The sequence below is a fragment of the Palaemon carinicauda genome, chromosome 8, assembly GCF_036898095.1.
Source record: "Palaemon carinicauda isolate YSFRI2023 chromosome 8, ASM3689809v2, whole genome shotgun sequence".
Classification (NCBI taxonomy): domain Eukaryota; kingdom Metazoa; phylum Arthropoda; class Malacostraca; order Decapoda; family Palaemonidae; genus Palaemon; species Palaemon carinicauda.
Genome location: NC_090732.1, coordinates 41,497,412 through 41,521,011, shown reverse-complemented (window position 1 = coordinate 41,521,011; position 23,600 = coordinate 41,497,412). Strand labels below are relative to the sequence as shown.

The 23,600-nt window shown below is 35.6% G+C and overlaps 1 protein-coding gene across 1 annotated transcript in view; it reads right to left on the bottom strand.

The window, feature by feature from the left end:
• Positions 1-23,600, bottom strand: part of LOC137644864 (importin subunit alpha-7-like) — a 100,041-nt gene that overhangs the window by 7,169 nt on the left and 69,272 nt on the right. The window contains exons 9-13 of the mRNA XM_068377753.1: positions 11,732-11,907; positions 11,123-11,258; positions 8,149-8,324; positions 7,279-7,461; positions 3,158-3,343 (exon numbers count right to left, since the gene is read on the bottom strand). Of these exons, the coding sequence (XP_068233854.1) occupies positions 3,158-3,343; positions 7,279-7,461; positions 8,149-8,324; positions 11,123-11,258; positions 11,732-11,907 (857 nt within the window). The remainder of the gene's footprint in view (positions 1-3,157; positions 3,344-7,278; positions 7,462-8,148; positions 8,325-11,122; positions 11,259-11,731; positions 11,908-23,600) is intronic.

Sequence of the window (23,600 nt, the reverse complement as noted above, 5' to 3'; positions counted from 1 at the left end):
TTGGAAGTCGTTAAGTCATGTAAATATCTTGGCATGAATATTAATGACAATCTAAAGGACGATGACCATATTGCATCACTCTATCGAGGGCAATGCTTGCGAGGCAATATGCTGCTGAGGAACTTTCATATGTGCAATGATGAGGCAAAAGTACATTTGTTCAGATCTTTCTGTACTTCCCTGTATTGTATGCCTCTGGCAATGAAATGTAAAAAGGAAACCCTACGAAAACTTAAGATATGTTACAATGACTCTTTTAGGTACCTGATGGGAATAGAAAGGTTTTCGAGAGTAAGTGGACACTTTGTTTCTTTAGGAATACCAACATTTGATGAATTAGTGAGAAAATGTATTGTAAGTTTGTTTCAGAGAGCAAAGAGTTCAAAAAACCACTTAATTTGTGCAATTTTTAACAGTGATAGTTTTAAAAAATCATTAGTTTTTAAAGAGTGGTCTCAACACATTTTCTGTGTTTAGACCTTTTGTTTTACTCCTAATATATTTGTATATAACTATTAATTTTATTGTAATATTTTGTATATGGCTCTACAGCTGAAATAAAGAATTTGAATTTGAATTTGAATTTGAATATATCTTCTTGCAAAAAAAAAAAAAAAAAAAAAAAAAAATTCATGATTTTATTCTTGAAATTACAGGTGCCAAGAATCCATAAGTTTCTTGTAGTGTCTACAACCTCACCATCCTTGTGAGCTAAGGATGGGTGGTTTGGGGGTGCCTATAGGTCAGTGTTTCCCAACCCTGGGGTAAATTACCCCAGTGGGGTAATGGACCCGTATTTTTGGGGTAATCAAGGTGTTCTGAAATTGAGTTATTCACATTCCCATAATTATTGCCCTAATTCATACACAAAATCTGCAATAATTATTTTATAGGAAAACTCAATAATTTTAACTATAAGCAGCTAATAGCGGGCTACATTATCCATACAGTTCATCAGGTGGCTGCAAAAAAACATCCGATGTTACCGGGTATATGTTCAATGGGGTAATTGATTAGTTGGAAATAAAATTTTGGGGTAATCATTTAAAAAAGGTTGGGAAACACTGCTATAGGTCTACCTACTGAGTCATCAGCAGCTATTACCTGGCCTTCCCTCGTCCCAATAGGGTGGAGAGGGGGCTAGAGTGCTGATCACACACACACACACGCACATACACACACACACACACACACACACACACACACATATATATATATATATTAAATAAGCCATATATAAAGTCTGGATTCTCTCAACGACCTCGGGATCAGGGCCCCAGGCAAAATCACTCCAAGACTATAGTATCTGATCGGCTGGGTTTTGAACCCTGGTCCAGGATACTTGTATGACAGTGACCTTACCACTTAGCTAAGTGGTAAGGTCACTGTCATACAAGTTTACTGGACCAGGGTTTGAAACCCATCCGATCAGATACTATAGACTTGGAGTGATTTTGCCTGGGGCCCTGATCCCGAGGTCGTTGAGAGAATCCAGACTTTGATGTATTAAAATGTATGGCTTATTTGAAATATGAAATACACGTTTAAATATGCAAAATTTATCTATCATATATATATATATATATATATATATATATATATATATATACATATATATATATACATACAAGCATATATATATATATATATATATATATACATACATATATATATATATATATATATATATATATATATATATATATATATATGTGTGTATATATATATATGTGTATATATACATACATATATATATATATATATATATATATATATATATATCTATATATATATATATATATATATATATACATATATATATATATATATAGGGCCAGTTGCTAGGGTACTGACCTGCTAGCTAGGGCAATGTTAATGTTCCTTGTCTCTGACATTCATGAGTAGCCTTTAAACCTTTAAACAGGGAAAGCTAAGGCTGAAATGGCCGAGAAGGCTGTGGGTAAAGCCACTGGTAGTAATTAGAAACACTCTGTAAGAGTAGAGCATATGAAGGAAGTTTATTGGAAGAATTCCAATCTTGTCAAATAGTGGGCTAGAGAAAAAACTGACATCGAGTTCAAAACCAATGATGCTACTTAGATTGAAAATTATCAATAGTGTACAATATTATAGTTTTTGGATCGAAGTGAGGCAGATTATAGTAGTAGCTTTTGTCAGTAATAAGATAAACCAATGAGTCCATCAATGATAGTCATCATGGAGCAAAGAAGACTGTGGACCAAATAACCAACAACTTCCATTGGACAAGTAGTAGCAGATGTTACTAGATTTTGCATATTGCAACCTTTGCTAGAAGTAGGCTACAATGAACCCATACCAGGAAAGCAACACCGGAAAAGATACCATTGATGGGGATAGCATTCAAGAGAGCAGCAGCAGAACCAATTGGACCTATTTACCCAGTGTTGGAAAGGGGCAATAGATATATTCTAACATCTGTGGATTATTCTACAAGATATGAAGAGACAGTGGAACAACAATAATAAAAAAGTATGTTGCAGTCGTACTATTTAAAAAAAAAAAAAAGAATCAGCAGGGAGGGACTTCCCCAGGAAATGCATATAAAAGTATGTTAAGTTATATGGATATTTAGGAGTAAACATAATCATGGATGAGTATGGAAGAAAAGATGAGTATTGAAGAATTTGAAGGATAACAGGAACGTCTATGGGGGCAAATTTAAATATGTGAAGGATTGTTCAGCATACTTCTTTATGAACATGAAGTATGGATGATGAATGACATAGAAAAGAAGGGTGGAAATGAATTACCGGTATAGTATGGGAGATGTAATAGGTATTGAAAGCTGGAGGTAAATAGATGTGATATAAAGGTTAGCAAATGTGAAAAGATGAATTGGATTATTTTGAGACAGTATGGGTGTGTGGACAAAATGAAGGATGATAGTTGCTGTAGAGTGTAGTATTCCGAATTATAGGGGAGGAGGAGGAGGAGGAAAAGGAAACATGAAATGGGTTAAATAGATGAAATGGTAATGACACTGGGAAGAATATCTCAAATATCACAAATTGATTGTGCCTAAGATAAAGTATAGGTGACGGCCCAAAGTGTCTAAAGAGTTTGATGTGGTGCCGAGGATTTTTCGTTCTAACTTTCTGTAAAGCGCATAACTTACTGTTAGTATGTTGGATAACCCTTCCAGGGCTACTTGTAAGATATTTCCTTCCACATTACTGTCAAGCACGGATAACAAAGCCTTAATTCCACCAGCCTGCGTCAATGCCTTGATCTGGCTAGGGTCACCGCCCGACGTCATATTTGACAGGGCCCATATGGCTTCCTTGCTGACTTCGAAGGGCCCCTGAAAGAAAATAGAGCATTTATTGTGACTGATTTTCTGAGGTTCGTCTTATAAAGATTGTTCTTCAAATGGCCTTTAATTGGATAAAGAAAAATAATCATGGCAAAATTTTTACTACAATAAAAGGAGTAGGCTACAGGTATTAAGACATTAAATGGATAGTACTGTAATAGAAATGTTATTTCAAGTGGTTAACGCAATTCAGTTCATCATTCAAAAGTAAAAAAAAAGGTTACAGTATATGAATATATTTGAAAAAAAAAACATGAGGATGGATTTTTCTTTTTTAAGATGCTATTATTCACTACAGGTGCAGGGCTAGTATTTTCAATTAATATAAATTTTATATGTTTGATTGATACGTTATGTTTTTAATTATAATCTGGTTGCCCAGGCGACATAGTGATAGACAAATGAAGTGGAAAACGAACATGCGTATTTACACACAGTGCATATAATGTATGAGGATTCAGAAATGTGATTATTCTATTTCTATTTTTCAGTACCTATAAAAAAATTTTATAGAATACAAATGAATCCTAGATTTATACACTTCCTAATGGTGCTTATGCAACATTACTAACATCAAAACAACAATATTTTTTTTTTCTTAAATGCTAGCATATTACTCGTTGCTGAAATCCAACGAAGGGATCGGAAAAGAGATCCATATTAGATGACTGCCCATCTTGAAAAAAAGATGTGAGTCTACACTTTGAATACAAAGACATAACTGATATTTTTACCAAATATATGGAACCTACTTCCTGTTAGTACCACATGGAACTGGAACATACAGCAATATTTTGAAAATAATGGAATTCTGTCGAACAAATACATACTGTAAAATTTATCAGTTAACAACAGCTATCACAAATCTAATCATTAGAAAATATTGAAGTCCTTTTTACATATTATGAAAAGACATAGTATTCAAGCATATTCATCTTAACAAAAATAGCTCATTCTGATCTTCAAGAATATTGAATATATACATAATTCACATCTTGAAATTACACCCCACACGATATTAACCACATTTTTTTCGAACACAAAACACGCTAATAACTGGACTAAAAATGGTACTGAAAACTCTTGGTAGGCCTAGGCCTACTTCATCCTACCTTATTGACATGGTCTACTGCAATGTTGTGTTTTCTTGGAATACTAAAGCTCGGGAATGTTATAAACTCCTTTATAATTCTTGAGACATTTATTCTTGCATTTTTGGATGTAAAGTAACTTGTGGTCTTTCTATATTATGAAATAATTTCCGTTCAGGTACAAATAAAATCTCTTAATTGTAAAAGCTTTTATCGGAATTCCTTTTCAATTATGCAGTAGCTGCAGTGTTTCGTTTAGTTTCCTCCTTGTGCAGGCGCATCTTCAAAATCTTACAAGAGTTTGTCTCCCAGTCCTACATTTGATGCATCTGTCCTGACAATGAAAGTCCTATTGAATTCTGGTACACACAACATAGCTATCTTTCCTTAAAGCCTGCTTCAATTCATCAAATGTCTTCTGTTGAGATTCCTTTCACTCTGCTTTGATTATACCTTCTTTATTAATTTGATCCAAGGAGCTTCAAGATTATTATGCTATAGTTGTTCACAAAATTTTGTAGTTGCCAGTTATCACCTGGAATGATCTCATCTGAACTGAGTTCTTTAGTGTGAGTGTATCCTTATTCTTCAAGAAACGTATTTCCCCATGGCTGTTTTATTACAGCTGATCTTGTGACCTAGGTATTGGACTTAACCATATACAATGTAACAGTTGGAAAGTCCTATAGTTGATCCTACTACTCTCACTCTGTGAAATAGGTTTTTAAGTCCCTTGATGTGCTCTTCCCATGATGATGTACGAGTTAACACATCATCTACAAGATGGACAATGTTCTTGGCCCAACTACCATCTAACTCTTCACTACGTTGAAGGTTGTGACAGAGTTCACAATTCCAAACAGTGTGCTCTTATTTTGATAATAAACACTCGGCGGTGTGGAACCTGTTTTCACTTCTTTCATACATATTACATAGGAATAGAACCCTGGATAGTAAATGTTTATGCAGACCAGGATATTGGATATTGTAATTAATGTTAATGAAATTAATGATGCCCAAATCCAAGCCTAATCAATTCAAGGAAATTTTATCATGTGGTCCAGCACAGGGGCCAGGATGTCATACATGTCGAGAAATTTTGGAACTAGAAAAGACACTTCACATATTTCCTAGTTATCTCAAAGTGTGGAAACAGTAACGTTCTTTAACTTTGTATGACTTAAAATTTTAAGCGTGATTCTTGACAGCAAATTTACTTTTGAGAAACACATTAGGTCTGTCTTCTTCAATTGAACAAAAAATTGTCTTATTGAGAAGGTCTTTTAGATTTTCGGTGATCAATCTATTCTGAAGTGTTTTAATTCTTTTATTCTACCTTGTTTCGAGTATTGTTCTCCTGTTTGCTCTTCAGCTGCTTATTCTCATCTTAATTTGTTGGACCGAAACTTACGGTCTATTAAATTTCTTATTCCTGACCTAGATATTAATCTTTGGCCCCGTCGTTCAATTAGTTCATTATGAATAAGATTTTTCATAATTCTGAACATCCTTTACATTCATATCTTCCTGGACAGTTCAATCCTGTTCGTAATACTAGGCTGGCAGTTAATTCTAATAGTCAGGCCTTCTCCATTATGAAGCTCTATACTACACAGTATTCTAGAAGTTTCATTCCAGCTGTAACCAAGTTGTGGAATAATTTTCCTAATCGAGTAGTTGAATCAGTAGATCTTCCAAAATTCAAACTTTCAGTAAATGTTTCTATGTTGAACAGGCTGACATAAGTCTTTTTATAGTTTATATATGACATATCTGTTTTGATGTTACTATTTTTAGAATAATTCATTGTTAATTTTTCTTCATCGTTTTTTTTATTTCCTTATTTCCTTTCCTCACTGGATTATTATTCCCTGTTGGAGCCCTTGGGCTTATAACATCTTGCTTTTCCAACTAGGGTTGTAGCTTGGCTAGTAATAATGATAACAACAATAATATATATGCAAATATCACAGCTTTTACTATTCTGTGTAAGTTTCCGTCTTTCATTAGGGGGTATAGCATTTAAAGATTATCATTAAATCTATTAATTCTTTGAGTGATTTATACTTGATGGTCATTGTTATCACTGACTGTTACTCCAAGGTAATTTCAATTTCTTCACTGGTATAAATTCTGACATTCCAACATGATATTGACTTCACCATGTCTTCTGGACAACTTCATAACTTCAGTTATTAGTTTTTTTTTTCTTTTTCTTTTTTTTTACTAATTTTCATGCCATTAATTGTAAGTGAGCATTCCATTGTTTTAATTCATTTTGGAGATCTTCAGGTATTTTCTATTATGGCGGTCATTTGCACATAATAAATCTGACTTTCCTCGCACACAGTTTTCTCCCTCATACTCTTACCTAAAAACAAAATAAACAATAGTGGTGATAGGCCACTTCCCTGTCTGATACCTGTCCTGGTATCGAACCTGTCTTTACAGGTGTCATTGATTGCTCTCTTCAATTTCACTGCCACTTCAAAATAATCGTCATTTGTTGCATCTCATACTCTTTTGCCTGGAAACATGATCCTATGTTTTTTTTTCAGGTCGAAAAGAGCAATTCATTCCATTCTCAACGTTATCCAAAAATAATTTTGAGGGTGAATATCATATTTGAAGTTCCTCTTCCCGATCTAAAACTTCTTTGCCACTACTTCACCTTTGGTTCCACATGCCCTCTCAATCGTCTCTCCAAAATTCTCTCATAAACTTTAAATTCGTGTGACATAAGCAATATGCCTCTATAATTTTGGCATTTAGTCCTACCCTATACCTCTCCTTAATACAGCAAGCACTTATTTCCGTAAATAGGCTACGTACCTTTGAAACTGTGTCGACCAGAGGTCCAATCAATTCAGCGTCGATCACCTTCTGGATTTGCGACCGCGTTCCTGCTGTAACATTTGACAGGAACCAACAAATTTCTTTTCTCACACCAGTTACGCCATCAATTAGCATTGGCTTCACCAATTCTAACGCGTTTTCTGCCAGGACAGCATCGGTCTGAAGGTAAGCAAAAGAAATAAAGGGTAAAATAATAACCCAAAAATGGAACAAACTTGTGCATGATTTCGTGCGTGTCTCTTCATATAAAAAATAAGTAAAGGAGTCAATACACGATGGAGGCTACTCTCTGATTGAGTTCTAAAATCTTAGACTATTCCTAACTTGCATTGAATATTCTTTGCATATATTGTTAGGACCTTGGTTGAGAGACCCTTTGCTCCAATTGCAAAATGTACCAGGGGATGTATTGCTTCAAATACTTGGCAAACAAAGATTGCATGGGACTATTCAGGCATGATTTCTTTTGTATCGTAGTTTTTAAACATCATGTAATAGAGTTATTGATTTATATTTCTGAATTTAGATATACAATACCTCATTAAAACCTATACATTTAGTAAAACGAAAAGGATAGAGAAAGTTTTACTGTAAGTTTTTGATTTTCATATCCAATAATTCAACTACAGGTAAGTTACTTATGCTTGCTAATTCGGACTCATACACATACAATATAAACCTAATTAGCGTTAGTGGAATAAGTAACATCTATGCTCTTTACTTACAACTCCCACAAAATCAGCTCTGATAAAAAACTAAGAGTTGAATCAAAATGTAAAAGAAAAGGAAAAATAACCATCCATGAAAAAAAGCAAAGTCTAGTAGAGAAAAGACACCATAACTTGCCTGAGAATCTGACCCGGTGGCAATGCTACCGCAGGCCCTTAGTGCTGCTTTGCTGACCTTATATGTGTCGCTCTTCATAAGTTCTACTATCCTTGGGCAAAGTCCGTGGTCTATGACTGCTTGGATGCTTTCGGTTGGCCCGTCCATTGCGTACGATAGTGCCCAAAGAGCGTCACCTAAGAACGAAGGATGGTTAGATGCCATTGCTTATGAGAAGTAAGTAAAAGGACACACACACATACATATATATATACTGTATATATATATATATATATATATATATATATATATATATATATACAGTATATACACACACACACACACACATATATATATATATATATATATATATATATATATATATATATATATATCAATCACAATAGCATTTAATACCGAATTCTACCTTAGGAATATATATCCAATATATCCAATGCCACTCAGCCGAAATCATGCCTGCGAGGGCACTACCAACTGAGCTATCAAGAGAGATAAAAGTTTATTACATGTCATCATACTTATTCCTGTCGAATTCAGGAATCTGTTCTTAGACTTGAAATAAAACCATCTCCACCATGATAGGTGAATTGTGAGTTTGCAATACGTGGTTATTTAAGATGAATATATATCACTAACACTCGTGATTTTAATCAATGTAAATATCAGCCGAAACCACGCCGAGTTGAATCTCTGCCCAGCCTGGAGCTATTACCATAAATGAATTCCAGTGGATATATATTCTTAAGGTAGAATTCAGTATTAAATACCATTGTGGTTGATATTTACATTGATTAAAATCACGAGTGTTAGTGATTATATATATATATATATATATATATATATATATATATATATATATACATATATATACATATATATATACATATATATATACATATATATATATATATATATATATATATATATATATATATATATATATATGTATATATATATACTGTATATATATATATACATATTCAAATAAGCCATATAATTTAATACATTAATGTCTGGGTTCTCTTATCGACTTCGGGATCAGAAAATAAAGGAGCATTGAGACCGCAATTTGTCATAAGGAAAGGCTCCGCTAAATTTGGAACTGATTCCGAGATAAATGCAGATTCCATCCTAAATTTCTGTGGGAGCGTGTAAGCTTCACACTTTGGTCTGCTTTGAACGAGAGAGCGCGTTCCTGAGGAACCAACGTCAGTCCGGCTGCAAAGGATGGAAAAGGTAGCTTCATGAAATTTGGTGAAGCCTTTTGAAAAATCATTTATGTATTTAAAAATTATCTTAAATTTTCGTATCTATATTTCAAAGAATCTAAAGTTTTCATGTATTAATTTTGTTGAATAATTTCCAAATTTCCGAATAATTTTGTATCAAATTATCACCACTATAACCCCTATATTAATGTGTAGTTCTCGCGAAGTGAACCGAAACACATGATACCAAACAATAAATGAAGTAAAGTAAAAGAATTTCTGTTGTTATCTTGAAAACTATCTGAAGGACAATCTGCACGAGGAGAAGCTGTCTTCTATTTTTGGACGCCACTGAGACGTTGTCTTTTCATTATAAACGTAGAGTAACATGCGTAAGTATATATATATATATATATATATATATATATATATATATATATATATATATATATATATATATATGCCTTTTTCCTGCCATTGTAAATACTATAGGAGCTTGGATAGTACAGATGGGAATAGCAGGACAGCGAACACCTTTAGTAATATAGGGCCTGCCAAAATACTGATGACTGGAATTTTAAATCAGTATCCACCATTTAGTGGTACTGATGGTACTTTAGTGTAACGTACACACAAAATAAATGACGGTAATAATGATCGTGTGTACGGCTCTTAAGTACTCGCCAGTCCAAGCCTTTGGGAAACTTTGAATGGTTTTGTTCAATAAGACAGGATAATGACACACAGCCAGGCATCCTGGGCATGATTAATAATGGTCTGCCTTGGGTACTGAGCGAGATCCACCGGCGGGCTGCTAATGAAATTCCTACTGGATGAGACAAGATATCTGCGGGGTTGTTGTGGCCTGATTGGTAACGTCTCTGCCTAGTGATCGCCAGATGGGGGTTCGATTCCCGCTCAGGCTCGTTAGTTCCTTTAGTGTTTGCAACCTTGCCATCCTTGTGGGCTAAGGATCTGCTGAGTCATCAGCAGCCATTGCCTGGCCCTCCCTCGTCCTAGCTTGGATGGAGAGGGGGCTTGGGCGCTGATCATATGTGGTCGGTCTATATGGCATTGTCCTGCTTGCTAGGGCAATGTCACTGTCCCTAGCCTCTGCCATTCATGAGTGGCTTTTAAACCTTTAAACAAATAGAAATGTACTGGATTCAGTATGAGGATGTAAATATCAGGTTTTCCTTTGCATTGTAACGAGTCTAAAATCATGAAACATTCCGAATAAAGAAATATCCCTAAACACTTCTGAATCTTAGTCATTCACTTGAATGACAATCAAAGGGAGCTGTGAGATTTAAAGTGTTTAACACGATTAACAGGAACGTATAGAATTTCTAGGAATTCAGCTAACGTAGAAGTATGAGCGACAGGATAAGAGTTGGAGTAAGCACCCTTCTCGGGAACTAGTTGTACAGGTAAGACTTTTCAAAATATATGATAAATATCACTCGCTTCTCCCAACAGCAATTCGTGAGATTGAATGCATAAACATACAAATCAAATGTATATGCACATATATACAATATGTGAATCAATATGAACATAAATAGGCCTTCATACACACAAAGGCATTGTGCACATTTATGCATACATAAAAATATAAATACATGTAGGCATGCAAATATAATATACACTAACATTCAGCTCATGTACACAAACTTAAAGACTAAAATACGTTAATAGAAATGATGCTTAAAAGAGTATTCCTTGGAATGCATACAATAAAAAAACTAATGGAAGGAACAACTTACTTTGGATGACGTTACATGAATTGTCCAAAAGAGTTTTAATCGACTTCAAAATCAGATCTAAATCTGCGGTGTAGTCCATTGGTTTATGGCGTGTTATATTGCACAGCGCCCAAGCAGCGTTCCTCAGAAAACTCAGCTGTGGATGGAAAGATTGTATTAACGAACTTACTGTTATTTGTATTCACAAGTTAGAAACACTAATATCATAACGTAAACATAACAAGTTATTACCAACCAGGGTAATACCTTGAATATAAAAAACGATAAGTTAAACATAATTCTAATTATTTATAGGCACAAGAATAAATTAATTGGAGACAGGATCAAGTAGTTTTGAGTGAAAATATACACATAGCAACATGAATCATTATCTGATGATTATAAATATATCACGAAACAATATTGATGATTTTTGACACTAAGAAATACAGTAAGCAACAGGCACAAACAACATAACTATATGAAGTGGTAAACTGTAGTAAGAACCAATACCAATCACTTTATGAAGATAGGAGAACCATAACGCCCCCCCCCCCCCACAAAAAAGACAAGCGTCTACACAATGTAGCCTACATAAGTGTTTCTAAAGAAAATATTCTTTCAAGTTACCGTGCTGGTTTCCTGGAGCAAATCCACGAGAGGTGTCATGGCGCCCTCTTCCAGAATCATTTTCCGATACTCGTAGGAGTCACCGGCTATATTTCCAAGGGTCCAAATAGCCTGCTCGCGTATTCTTGTGTCTGTCGACTTCAGTAGACCAACGATCAAAGGGACAGCTCCCTTATCTGATAAAAATCAAGGAGGCATGATTAACATTAGCGAAATTTGACACGGTAAAATATAGGTTACAGCATTTAAATTACAGAAAACAGGATATGCAAGATTATTTAAACATGGATTTTTCAGTACCTAAAAGGTCACGCAGACCCAGAAAAAGGGTAAAAATATTACATCTTTAACGGATGATGTAACAAAATGTACTGTATGAGGAAAATGATCTTATACATTGTACTCACATTGAGCCGAATGAACGACAATTGAACGACCGTACCAGAGATTAATATTCAGATCATTGATAATAAAAGATTCAAAATTTTTCCCCAAGATAAACAGGTGTCCAGAATCATGAATTCTTATTCTATCTCTGCTAACAAATTCAGAAACCTCAGGTCAAAACTCAGAAAATGGGAATGATACACAGAGCAGCATTAGCTGTAAATGTAGCATTAAATGCCAAATCATATTTCATTAGCACATGATATAAGAGGTGGAGGGCCAAGAACACTATTCTGAAGAGCACAAGATGTAGTATCGTATTCCTGTAGTTATATTGTTCCCTTTAGCAACCACTCTTCGAAATTTATTAGTAGAAATTTTGATAATGATATGAGGAAATGATTCACCAAACCCCATCTGTTCAGTTATGAAAACAAGGGACTTATGATTAACATTCGGTGTCAATGACCTTTGATGTCATGATGTCAGAAAACTTAAAATCAATCAATCATGATTAACGTGGGCAAAAGTAGCACTAAAGTCAAGCCAAATTATACGAACTTCACAACCAGAATCAAGGGATTTTTGTACAACACTGGATTGTAAGAAGAGTATCACAAACATCAAGGCCTTGCAAAAATCATCCTGCAAACTCTGGAACAGATGATTACTTTCTGCCTATACATTAACGCACTATATCAACAGACTTTAAAAACTTTGGATAATATGGGTATTTACAGAATCTAGGTGGTAATCAGCAGGGCTAGAGATACCACGACCACATTCACCTATGGAGTAATACCACCAATTCTCCAACAAATGGAAAAAAACAAACTCTTCTGGCTACCTAGCAAAAATTAACGAGCAACTAATTAGCAAGATCAACTGCCTTCTAAAAAACAAAAGGAAAATACCAGTTCTGTATACGCTCCTATAAACTTCAAGGCTAAATATGAATAGCAGAATTTAATTCAGAATATGAATTATGAAATTTTCCCAATTCGTTTAAGAAACTGATCTCTATGATTTCGCAATTTCTGAAACTCTCGGTACTTTTGCATCTTTGCAATTGATACTTTTTTGTAATTATTCGTACCATAGAGTAGCATAATGTGTTTTTCGTGTGATGTAAGTATTAGACTATTGATGATTTACGGGTAATTAGAATAGTTTTAGTTCTTTTATTTTCTATCAATAATTACACAAGACTGATTCGATGGATTCCAGGAATGTATTTTGTAATTCTGTAAAGCTCTTTTGATTATGCAATTAAAATTCTATAAAAGAAGAAGAACTGTTCTGAAGTTGTTTCGAATATATATAAACCAGATTAGCAGGAATTGATCTCTACAATACATGTTGACTGAAAAGAAATTTTTAATCTTTCATTATTTGCAAGATGAATAGTTTTGAATATTCTGGAGTTTAAAAGTGCTATATAATGTATAATTGTTAAAAGACAGAAAATTGAGATAATTTGCCTTATTCTAACATTGCCATGTTATTATGAAATAATACATATATATATATATATATATATATATATATATATATATATATATATATAATATATATGTATATATATATATATATATATATATATATATATATATATATATATATATATATATATATTACTAAGCCTTGATTTTCGTTTATTCAAAAATTAAGCCACAAGTAACTTTTGATATCAAATTCACTCGACCTCTGTATCAAGGACACAAGAAGTTCTTTTCACAAGTACTTCCCCCCACACAGGGATTCTAACCTTAGATGCCAAGTAAGAAATAAAGGGGACGTTAACCCAGGACCTTGCGTTAACTTAGGCTATAAGGCCGTTGAGATACTACCGCTAGAGAGTTATGGGGTCCTTTGATTGGTCAAACAGTACTACATTTGATCCTTCTCTCTGATTACGGTTCATTTTCCCATTGCCTACACACACGCACCGAGTAGTCTGGCCTATTCTTTACAGTCTCCATCTTTCCTCATACACCTGACAACACCAAACACTTTTTCTTCATCCAAGGAGTTACTCCCTATAATTGTTCAGTGGCCACTTTCCTCTAGGTAAGGGTACAAGAGGCTCTTTAGACATGGTAAGCAGCTCTTCTAGGAGAAAGACACTCCAAAATGAAACCAGTGTGAGTCTTGGGTAGTGCAATAGCGTCAGTACCATGGTCTTCCACTGTCTTGGGTTAGAGTTCTCTTGCTTGAGGGTACACTTGGGTACACTATTTTATCTATTTTCTCTTCCTCTTGTTTTGTAAAAAAAAAAATTAGTTTATATAGGGGATATCTATTTTAATGTTGTGACTGTTCTTAAAATACTTCTATTCTTTCATTGTTTCCTTTTCTCACTGGAATCTATGTGTGAAGAAGACAACCCAATCAGCTTTCCAGGCTAATGGTATCACCCATTTTGAAGTGTTCGGTGATACAAACATAGCCCTCATCAGAAATTATTTGCAATTTGTACTAGAAGCCTAAGTTGTAGTAGACATAAATGTAGATGTTCTAGCCATTACTTCCTTCATGAATGAGAATGATACAGCTGTGCATCCAGTGAAATTATGCCACAAACAAAACCACACGGCATATTGCTGTAAGGAGGGAATAGGCTTATAAAGAACGCATGCCACTCCAAACTGATATTATTTCACCTGACAAATTTGTTGAATTAGCAAATAAAGAAGTCTTAGCTACAAAACTGAGGAGAGAAGCAATGTATATGTCAAATTGGCCTCATCCCTCCATGATAGATGTCATTAATGGGATGATTATATTGATAAACCTCTTGCAAGAACCTTAGACCGAAAAAACAGGAACGCTTCTGTCAGGACTTGCATGTATCTACCCCAGAAGTCACTGATCTTGATCACACCTGCAGTAGCAGAACAGTTGTTAGAGCCTCGTTCATTTTGATGAAAAAGTCAACAGTCTACATAAAATCTCACTAGACTCAGACAACATCCTGCCAGGACTTAAAACAGTCATTCACTACATTTCTAAGGACATATAGCTGTCTTTGATCCTGTAACCACAGGATACAATCACGCCATTGAACAATTTGAAGCAGTAGTTAATATGAGGCCAGTTCAGCCTCTCCAACATAAAGAAAAAGTGCCACAGGAGTCCAGAGATAAGTTGAACTGCAAGAAATGTTTAGCAGGAATTGTAATGGAGTATTTGAATTCATCGTTCCTCAAAAAAGCAACAAGGTGGCTTCAGCCTTGTCACAGAATTTTGTTAAATTGGGAAGATTTTGAAAGCCCTTAAATGATGCCAGATGTGGAAAACACCTTAGTCTAATCCATAGCTCAATGTAAGTATATAATAGTAACCGACCTCACAAGTGCCTTTTACAAAGTCCCCCTCTCCAAAGCATCGATGAAGCATTGAGGCATAGTTACACTGTTCAAAGGGATTCTGGTTCACACCAGGTCAGTCATGGGAATAACAGCTCCAGAAAATGTTCGGGGAATTTCTACAAGAGGGTGGCATTGCAAAATTGGTAGATGACTTATATTGAGGTGTAAACACTCAATCAGAATTATTGTACAACGGAGAAAATGTTCTTCCAGCCCTGGACAAGTGCAACTTGAAATTTTCAGCACACACAACCTATATTTGTTCCATATCAACTCCAATTCCTCGCCACAGCCTGCAGATACCAGGTAATGATCCAACTCCTGAGTGGATAAACAAATGCCCATTCAGATTTTGCTAGCACTTATTCGATCTGGCAGTCCATTTCCATAACTGAAGAGTCGGTAGTTTGTGCATATATTATATGCATGCTGACAAGATGACAGTAAATTAATATCAAGTGTCTTGGTATCTTATGAATGAACGGACATACTCACATACTGTATATATTATATACATATATATATACATATATACTGTATATACAATATATATATATATATATATATATATATATATATATATATATATATATATATCTTCTGAGTAAGGATACCTTAAAGCGCTAGTCAAGGCCACTTATACTAGGCAAATAATGAAAACAGGCGAAACCCCAGACATGAGGCTTTTGTCCTGCAGTGGACTAGAAACTGCTGCATTTGTTGTTTTTGTGTACATATATATATATATATATATATATATATATATATATATATATATATATATATATACATATATATATATATATAAATGAATATATATATATATATATATATATATATATATATATATATACATATATATACATACATATATATAAATATATAAATATATATATATATATATATACACATATATATATATACATATATATATATATATATATATATATACACACACATTCAACATCAACAATAAATGCAGCCGTGTCTAGTTCACTGCAGGACAAAGGTCTCGCACATGTCCTTATTCGTGTCTGGGGTTTGACCAGTTATCATATTATATATATATATATATATATATACATATATATATATAAATATATATATATGTGTGTGTGTGTGTGGGTGTGTGTATATACACACACACACACACATTATATATATATATATATATATATATATATATATATATATATATGCAAATTATTTAAATGAACTTAATTAGGGAAATGTACCCAGGGATCACACCTTTTATCTCAATTGAGGGGAAACACATACCACTCATTTAGTATCCACTGATCATCCTGCATCCAAGCTGGTTAGTGCTTGAATCTAGATGAGTTTCAAGGGGAAGTATCTGTCCGAAGTTTAGCAGATGGCTTATAAGTAGGGATGCTCTCACATGGGTGCAGAGAAAATGGTACAAAGGTGGCAGGAGATTCATCTGCGTCTTGCACATATCGCTTCACCAGGATTTCTGGCGTTACTGGTGGGGATAGTGTTATTGGGAGTGCCCCATCATCATGTCAGAATCAAAATCAGAGATGTTTAGTACCTCTTCTCTTCTTTGGACAGTCAAGTTGTGGGGAGATATTGGCATGCATTTAGATGTTTTGAGTTTGTATCTCTCATTAGTTGACCTTGATCACCGTGTGAGATGTTAGGTTCTAGAGGGCTGACACCACTGGAATACTTAGTTATATCACTGTAAGGATGATTATTGTTGTGCTGTTCATGTTGACCTTCAATCAGGTGATCTACTATCTGAATTGGGAGGTTCATCTCTTGTTACATACGAATTAACAGTTCTCTTGCTGATAGTCCCCTTACTCTAATCCTTGAATCTAATCTAGCAGTGGTGATGATAAAGACCAGTGCAGAGATAGATGGTTGGTCTGAAGTAGCCTTTAATAGTTGATCTTCCAGTTCCTGCATTGCTTTCTCGGCAACAGGATTTTTATTTGGGTTCAAAACTCTGCAATAATTAAGTGAAACATGGTACTTCACCAATAATCTATTATCTCTTAGGGCGATAAACTCAGGTGATGAGTCACCTCAAATCACAGCATTTGGCCTGTTTATAGAACTTAATCCAGAGCATGTGCACATAGGGGCATCACAAATTGTCTCGCTTTTTTTTGTTTCTCAATATGCCGGTAACAGTATGAGGTTACCATTTCTGTAAATATAAAGATGAACTGCTTGTTTTGATTGTGTACATTAGCAGGAAATGATACACCTATGGTCTCTGGAGGGCCTTCAGAGGACCGTGCAAGCAAATACTTTGGGATTATCTTCTGACAGTTCTCTGCAATGACTTCTCCTTCCACAGTAACATATTCTGCCTTGGCACGGGTAAGAAAATGGCTAATATATAAGGCAATTCTCAAGCCTGCCTAGCAGCAGAAGGGCGACTGAATTGAGATGTAAGCACAATATTGCTGAAGGACCATAAAGCTTATGCCGTCGTTGCTCCAGTCAGTGATAGCAGCCTTAGAGCGAGTTTTGTCATAATATGTGAGACCATGCTTCACTTGTTGCCAACAGGTGGTTCCTGTGCCAGCTGGAATTTCTTCCGAAGCTGATAGTCAAAATATGCATGCTTCCTTATTGGGTTCTTAAGGAGCTCTTTGGCGGGATCCATGGTAGGTGCACTGGTAAGGAACGGTGCCAACTAGTTGAAAAAAACATACTGTGATCTGATGTCAAATATGGTTGGCTTTGCTGGCATGAGAAAACTCCTTTTAATCAAGAGGCAGCCATCGGTAGATTTGTTGATGTTCCAGCCAAAGTGTAAGCCCACAAAAAAATATACATCTCTCCTGCAGTACAGGAACTTTTCTGGTTCAAGGCTGATACTCTTCTTGCACACAGGCCAAAAAGTCAAAAGTGCATCAGAATGCTTCCTCGACACTTTTGTCATGCAAATGAGTGTCATTTGTGGATAAGCATTGCTAGTCGAGCTGTGATTCCTGGACTTCTTACCGTACTGGTCCTGCAGCTATTGGGTAATAAATGTGGTAAGGCATCAGCTTTCCATGTCTAGTTCTACCTTGAATGAGCATAATGGGATCTCAGGTACCATGTCAAAGGGTTTTGGGGTATGATGAGTCTCCTTATGGCAACTAGCATTAGGGCGTTGGTAATCCACTGTACGCCTAGGATGTCCAGGGTTCTTGGCTACCACTGCCATTCACGCACAGCATTCCATTCCCTCTCCTGAAGGTAGGGGTTGAATAATACCAGTTCTGGCGTCTTCATAGAGTTTTGCTTTAACTTCCCTTTCCCAGTTCCTCAGTACCTGCACCAGAGTGTGGCATTCATATGGCATGACACTGTGTCAGCTGGATGTGATGATGCTTTCTTATCAGCACAGGGAGGCGCTACCTGGAAGTGTTGAAAGTTGAGGACAAAAAATGTTGCAGCACCCATTCTTCCAATCTGGAAACATTCACCTCTAAAGGTGGATAATGTACTTGTCAGTGGTTGGAGGGGTAGAGAACCAAAAGTGTGGATATTGTATTGCAAGAAAATGCAAACTCTGTTATGTCTATCATTTGGGGGAGGAATCCCCTGTGCACTAATTAGAGTTCTCTACAAGTAGTTAATAAGAGAAAGAAATTCTTCACTGATTCTACCTTTTACATCTTGTGTGATAGAGCACCCTTTGAAAATTATTCTATAGGGTGATGGTACCATCCCCGAGGCAGCCCAAAGCTGCAAGAGGCTTAATGTTGAGAGAACACAGAAGGGACAGTCCAGCGACAAATACCTGGCCACTCGAATTGGAACTAGACAGTCTAGTCACAATTTTCCCGTTCCTACTGTGTGGGAGCATGACCTTGATTGTTGGTTGCAATAATAGGTTAGCTTCGGCAACTCCAAGAGCACCTGATACCACAGATGTTGCAACTATTTCACTTAATTTGATCTTGTTTTGAACATATTTTTCAAGTGTCCTACATTCTTGCAGTCATGGAAAGTCGTGCCCCTTGCTAGGCATAAAGCTCTCTTGGTAGTATGTTGCCTTCCATCGTTCCCACAAGTACAGGTGGGAGGGGGCCCTGATTGGTACAGAGCAGCGAGTAATTGCTACTCCTTATTCAAGAATACATGGTCAGTGGTGTCAGTGCCAAACTCACAAGGAGTTTGGCACCAAATCCACCAATTGTGCTTTGGCATGCAGCTTTGCAAGCACTAAATGGTAACCTTAGGGCATTGACTCTAAAAATTGCAACAAAATATTTACCTCTTCAACCTTACATAACAGCATGTACTCAGAAAGATCTGGTGAGCAAAAAAAAAAAAAAAAATCATTGACATTCTCATCTTGGCCTTGCAAAAGACTTGACCCACTGTACTGCCTGGTTAGAGGTCAGAAACACTAAATGACCTATAGCATCTACGACTTCTTCAGACATAAGGACACACCACTACATGGAGTATCTTGCATCTAAGGGTCGCTGAAGGACTGAAACACAGTTAAGTCTTATATGTTGGACTTGAGGTTCTGCTACAGGACATCATAGTGGAGGGTGTATCTGAGAAGGGAGACTTTGGATGTCGTGTGCTGTCATGCTAAGGCTGTCAGAGCAATCCAGCGACATCGGAAGGAGGGGAATCAGGTGGTCAATGTTGACAAGACGTGGTTTATCACATGAATGCTACATAACAAGGAGTAGCTGGACATATTTCAGCCTGCTACTAGTACCACCTACAGCTTTAAGGTGGCACCTGGAGAAGGGGAGTGATTTGTAGTAGTGGCAGGGGGCACAGTGGATGGTTTTGTTGAAGATTAATTTTTGTGCTTCAATGCAAAAAGCAGAATCAGTGACTACTATAGTGGCTCACGTGTCCATTGATGCTTGTGTTGGATAATGTGCCCTACCATAGCCAATTGACGGGGGAGAGTTGTTGCCCCACCACTGCCACCAAGAAGGTGGAAGGGGCGAATTAGCTAAACCGGCGCAAGATCCCGTTCCCACGACAAGCAACACGTCATGAGCTTTTGCAACTCTGCAAGATGAACTGGTTGACAATATCATCCGTGAATCCGGTCATGATGTCGACCTTCTGCCATCTGTGCATCCTGAACTTAACGCCATCGAGGTGTCGGGTTGCATGAAACAGTATATGCCTAATTGTTGCAGCGATTTTCCCGGGCAGGTCTAGAGCTGAGTCATGGGGTCATTTACTGGGTTTCTATGAAAGATACTATAACTATCACTTTTAATTTCTATTATGTTAGTTTTATTTTGAAATTTGGTGGTTATATATTACATAACTACTACAATTACTTAGGTATCTATTACTATTATATTACAATAAATGCAATTGTTTAAATTGTAAGGATTATCAGTTTCATAAATGTTGAAAGGCTGTAGTTGGTTATTCAGTTAGAGTTGGTGTGTGAAATGCTGTTGCCATAGAACATAACTTGTCTTTATGTTGCGTAGAATGCATTTGCCAAATAGCACTGCTTATTCAATATGAATTGGTTAACATCCCGTTTTATAAATAGCTATGATACAATAAGATAAAATAGTATTATACTATTATAAATCAATTTGCATTATATTACTATTATTACTACAGCTATTGTTTACATCTACTACTATTTCTCTGAAACCATGTAATAATCTACTATTATTGTAGTAGTAGGTTGGCCAGGGCATCAGCCACCCGTTGAAATGATACTGCTCTAGAGAGTTATGGGGTCTTTTGACTGGCCAGACAGTACTACATTGGATCCTTCTCTCTGGATATGGTTCATTTTCCCTTTGCCTACATACACACACAGAATAGTCTGACCTATTCTTTACATATTATCCTCTGTCCTCATACACCTGACTTCACAGATTACCAAACAATTCTTCTTTACTCAAGGGGTTACTGCACGGTAATTGTTCAGTGGCCACTTTCCTAATGATAAGGGTAGACTCTTTAGCTATGGTAAGCAGCTCTTCTAGGAGAAGGACACTCCAAAATTAAATCTTTGTACTCTAGTCTTTGAGTAGTGCCATAGCCTCTGTACCATGATCTTCCATTGTCTTGGGTTAGAGTTCTCTTGCTTGAGGGTACACTCGAGCACACTATTCTTTTTTTATTTTTCTTCCTCTTGTTTTGTTAAAAGTTTTATAGTTTATATAGGAGATATTTATTTTAATGTTCTTTTCCTTTCCTCACTGGGCTATTTTCCCCGTTGGAGCCCCTGGGCTTATAGCATTCTACTTTTCCAACTAGGGTTGTAGCTTAGCAAATAATGATAATCAAAATAGTACGCATTACACATTGCTATTGGCCTTTGCCTGCTACACGTCATGCTAGAAGAAGTCAAGCTTCGTATCAATATGGAGGTGTGGACAGGTGCAGCACGACGAGCCAAGTCCTCCGAAGACACGTATTGGTCCTCTGATAATATACACGAAGGTGTGGACTCCATCATTATCAACCTAGATGGCGATGACGAGATTGAGCTGTTTCTCGATAGTGATGATGACCATTACAATATATTCTCAGTCATTTGCATTTTAATCCACCTATCATATATCTCTTTTCTGTCCAGCAATAGTCTTTTGACACATCTACAAGAACCTCATCGTATGTAAGTATGTAGACGTGTATGTATTTACATATATATATATATATATATATATATATATATATATATATATATATATATACATTTCAATATATATATATATATATATACATATATATATATATATATACATATATATATACATATATATACGCTGCATATAAACACACACGTGTGAGTATGTATGTCTGCGTTTATTTAAATATTTATTTATATACATAAAATATATATATATATATATATATATATATATCGATCTATATATACATATATATATATATATATATACATACATAAATATACATATATATGTATATATATACACACATATATATATATATATATATATATATATATATATATATATATATGCACTGTATATACACACACACGTGTGAGTATGTATATGTGTGTTTATTTAAATATTCATTTATATACATAAATATACTTTTAACTACATTACGAAAAATCAAAACACTTCCCACAAGTATATAAAACTTAAATGAACCCACACACACGAGAGAGAGAGAGAGAGAGAGAGAGAGAGAGAGAGAGAGAGAGAGAGAGAGAGAGAGAGAGAGAGATGGGAGGCAGAGAGGGAAGGCAACGAGGAAGGGGGAGGGAGGGGAAGACGTGAATGGAGAAAGTAGGCGTGGATTTATACACGTGATTGGCACGTGACGTCACACTTTTTTTTTCTGTCTGTCCGATTCTTTACTCTTTCTTACCAGCTTCATGAATTTACAGGACAGTCTCAGACAAGCTGTGCCAAAATGTCATATTGATCCGACTGTTCGTTTAATAGAATTTGTAAAAACTGAGGCCTCATTGCGTCTGAAATGGATAATGGTTATTTTTCTTGTACTCTATCTCTGTCCACCGTGTGTCACACGGTTGGTACAATACCTGTGATTTAACAAAATATGACCATACGTCCAAATTCGTGAGAATCGAAAACTTGGGTTTGAATTGCAGGCTTAGTAGGCTCACCAGAGAGAGAGAGAGAGAGAGAGAGAGAGAGAGAGAGAGAGAGAGAGAGAGAGAGAGAGAGAGATGATTCCAAGTATATTGTTAACCGATTAATAAAATAAACTATCCCAGAGCCTTATTTGAAAAAGAAAAAAAAACTCAGCTGTAAATGATTACCAGCACTGGGCTAGAAATCAAAGGCACAACTTTTCTTCTATATAATCAAAACCACCCTATACTATGTATCCGACAGACTGAAATACATTTGGTCATTTGGCAGGTACGAAGTAGGTTACCAAGTAAGAAAAGTGTGAGAACCCTTGACCTAAATTTCAAAGTGGTATCAATCACGAACCTTGATCGATCACCATCAACCTACGGAAGAGATGAAAAATTATATGAAAAAATTCTCAAAAATAAAGACGAAAGACCATCAAAATGGAATGAATCGGATATGGATGATAAATAGTCTTTTCTTGAACAATCTCTAATTAATTATCGTCCAAAAATACCTTTTTTAGAAAGTCATAAAACCTTTCAA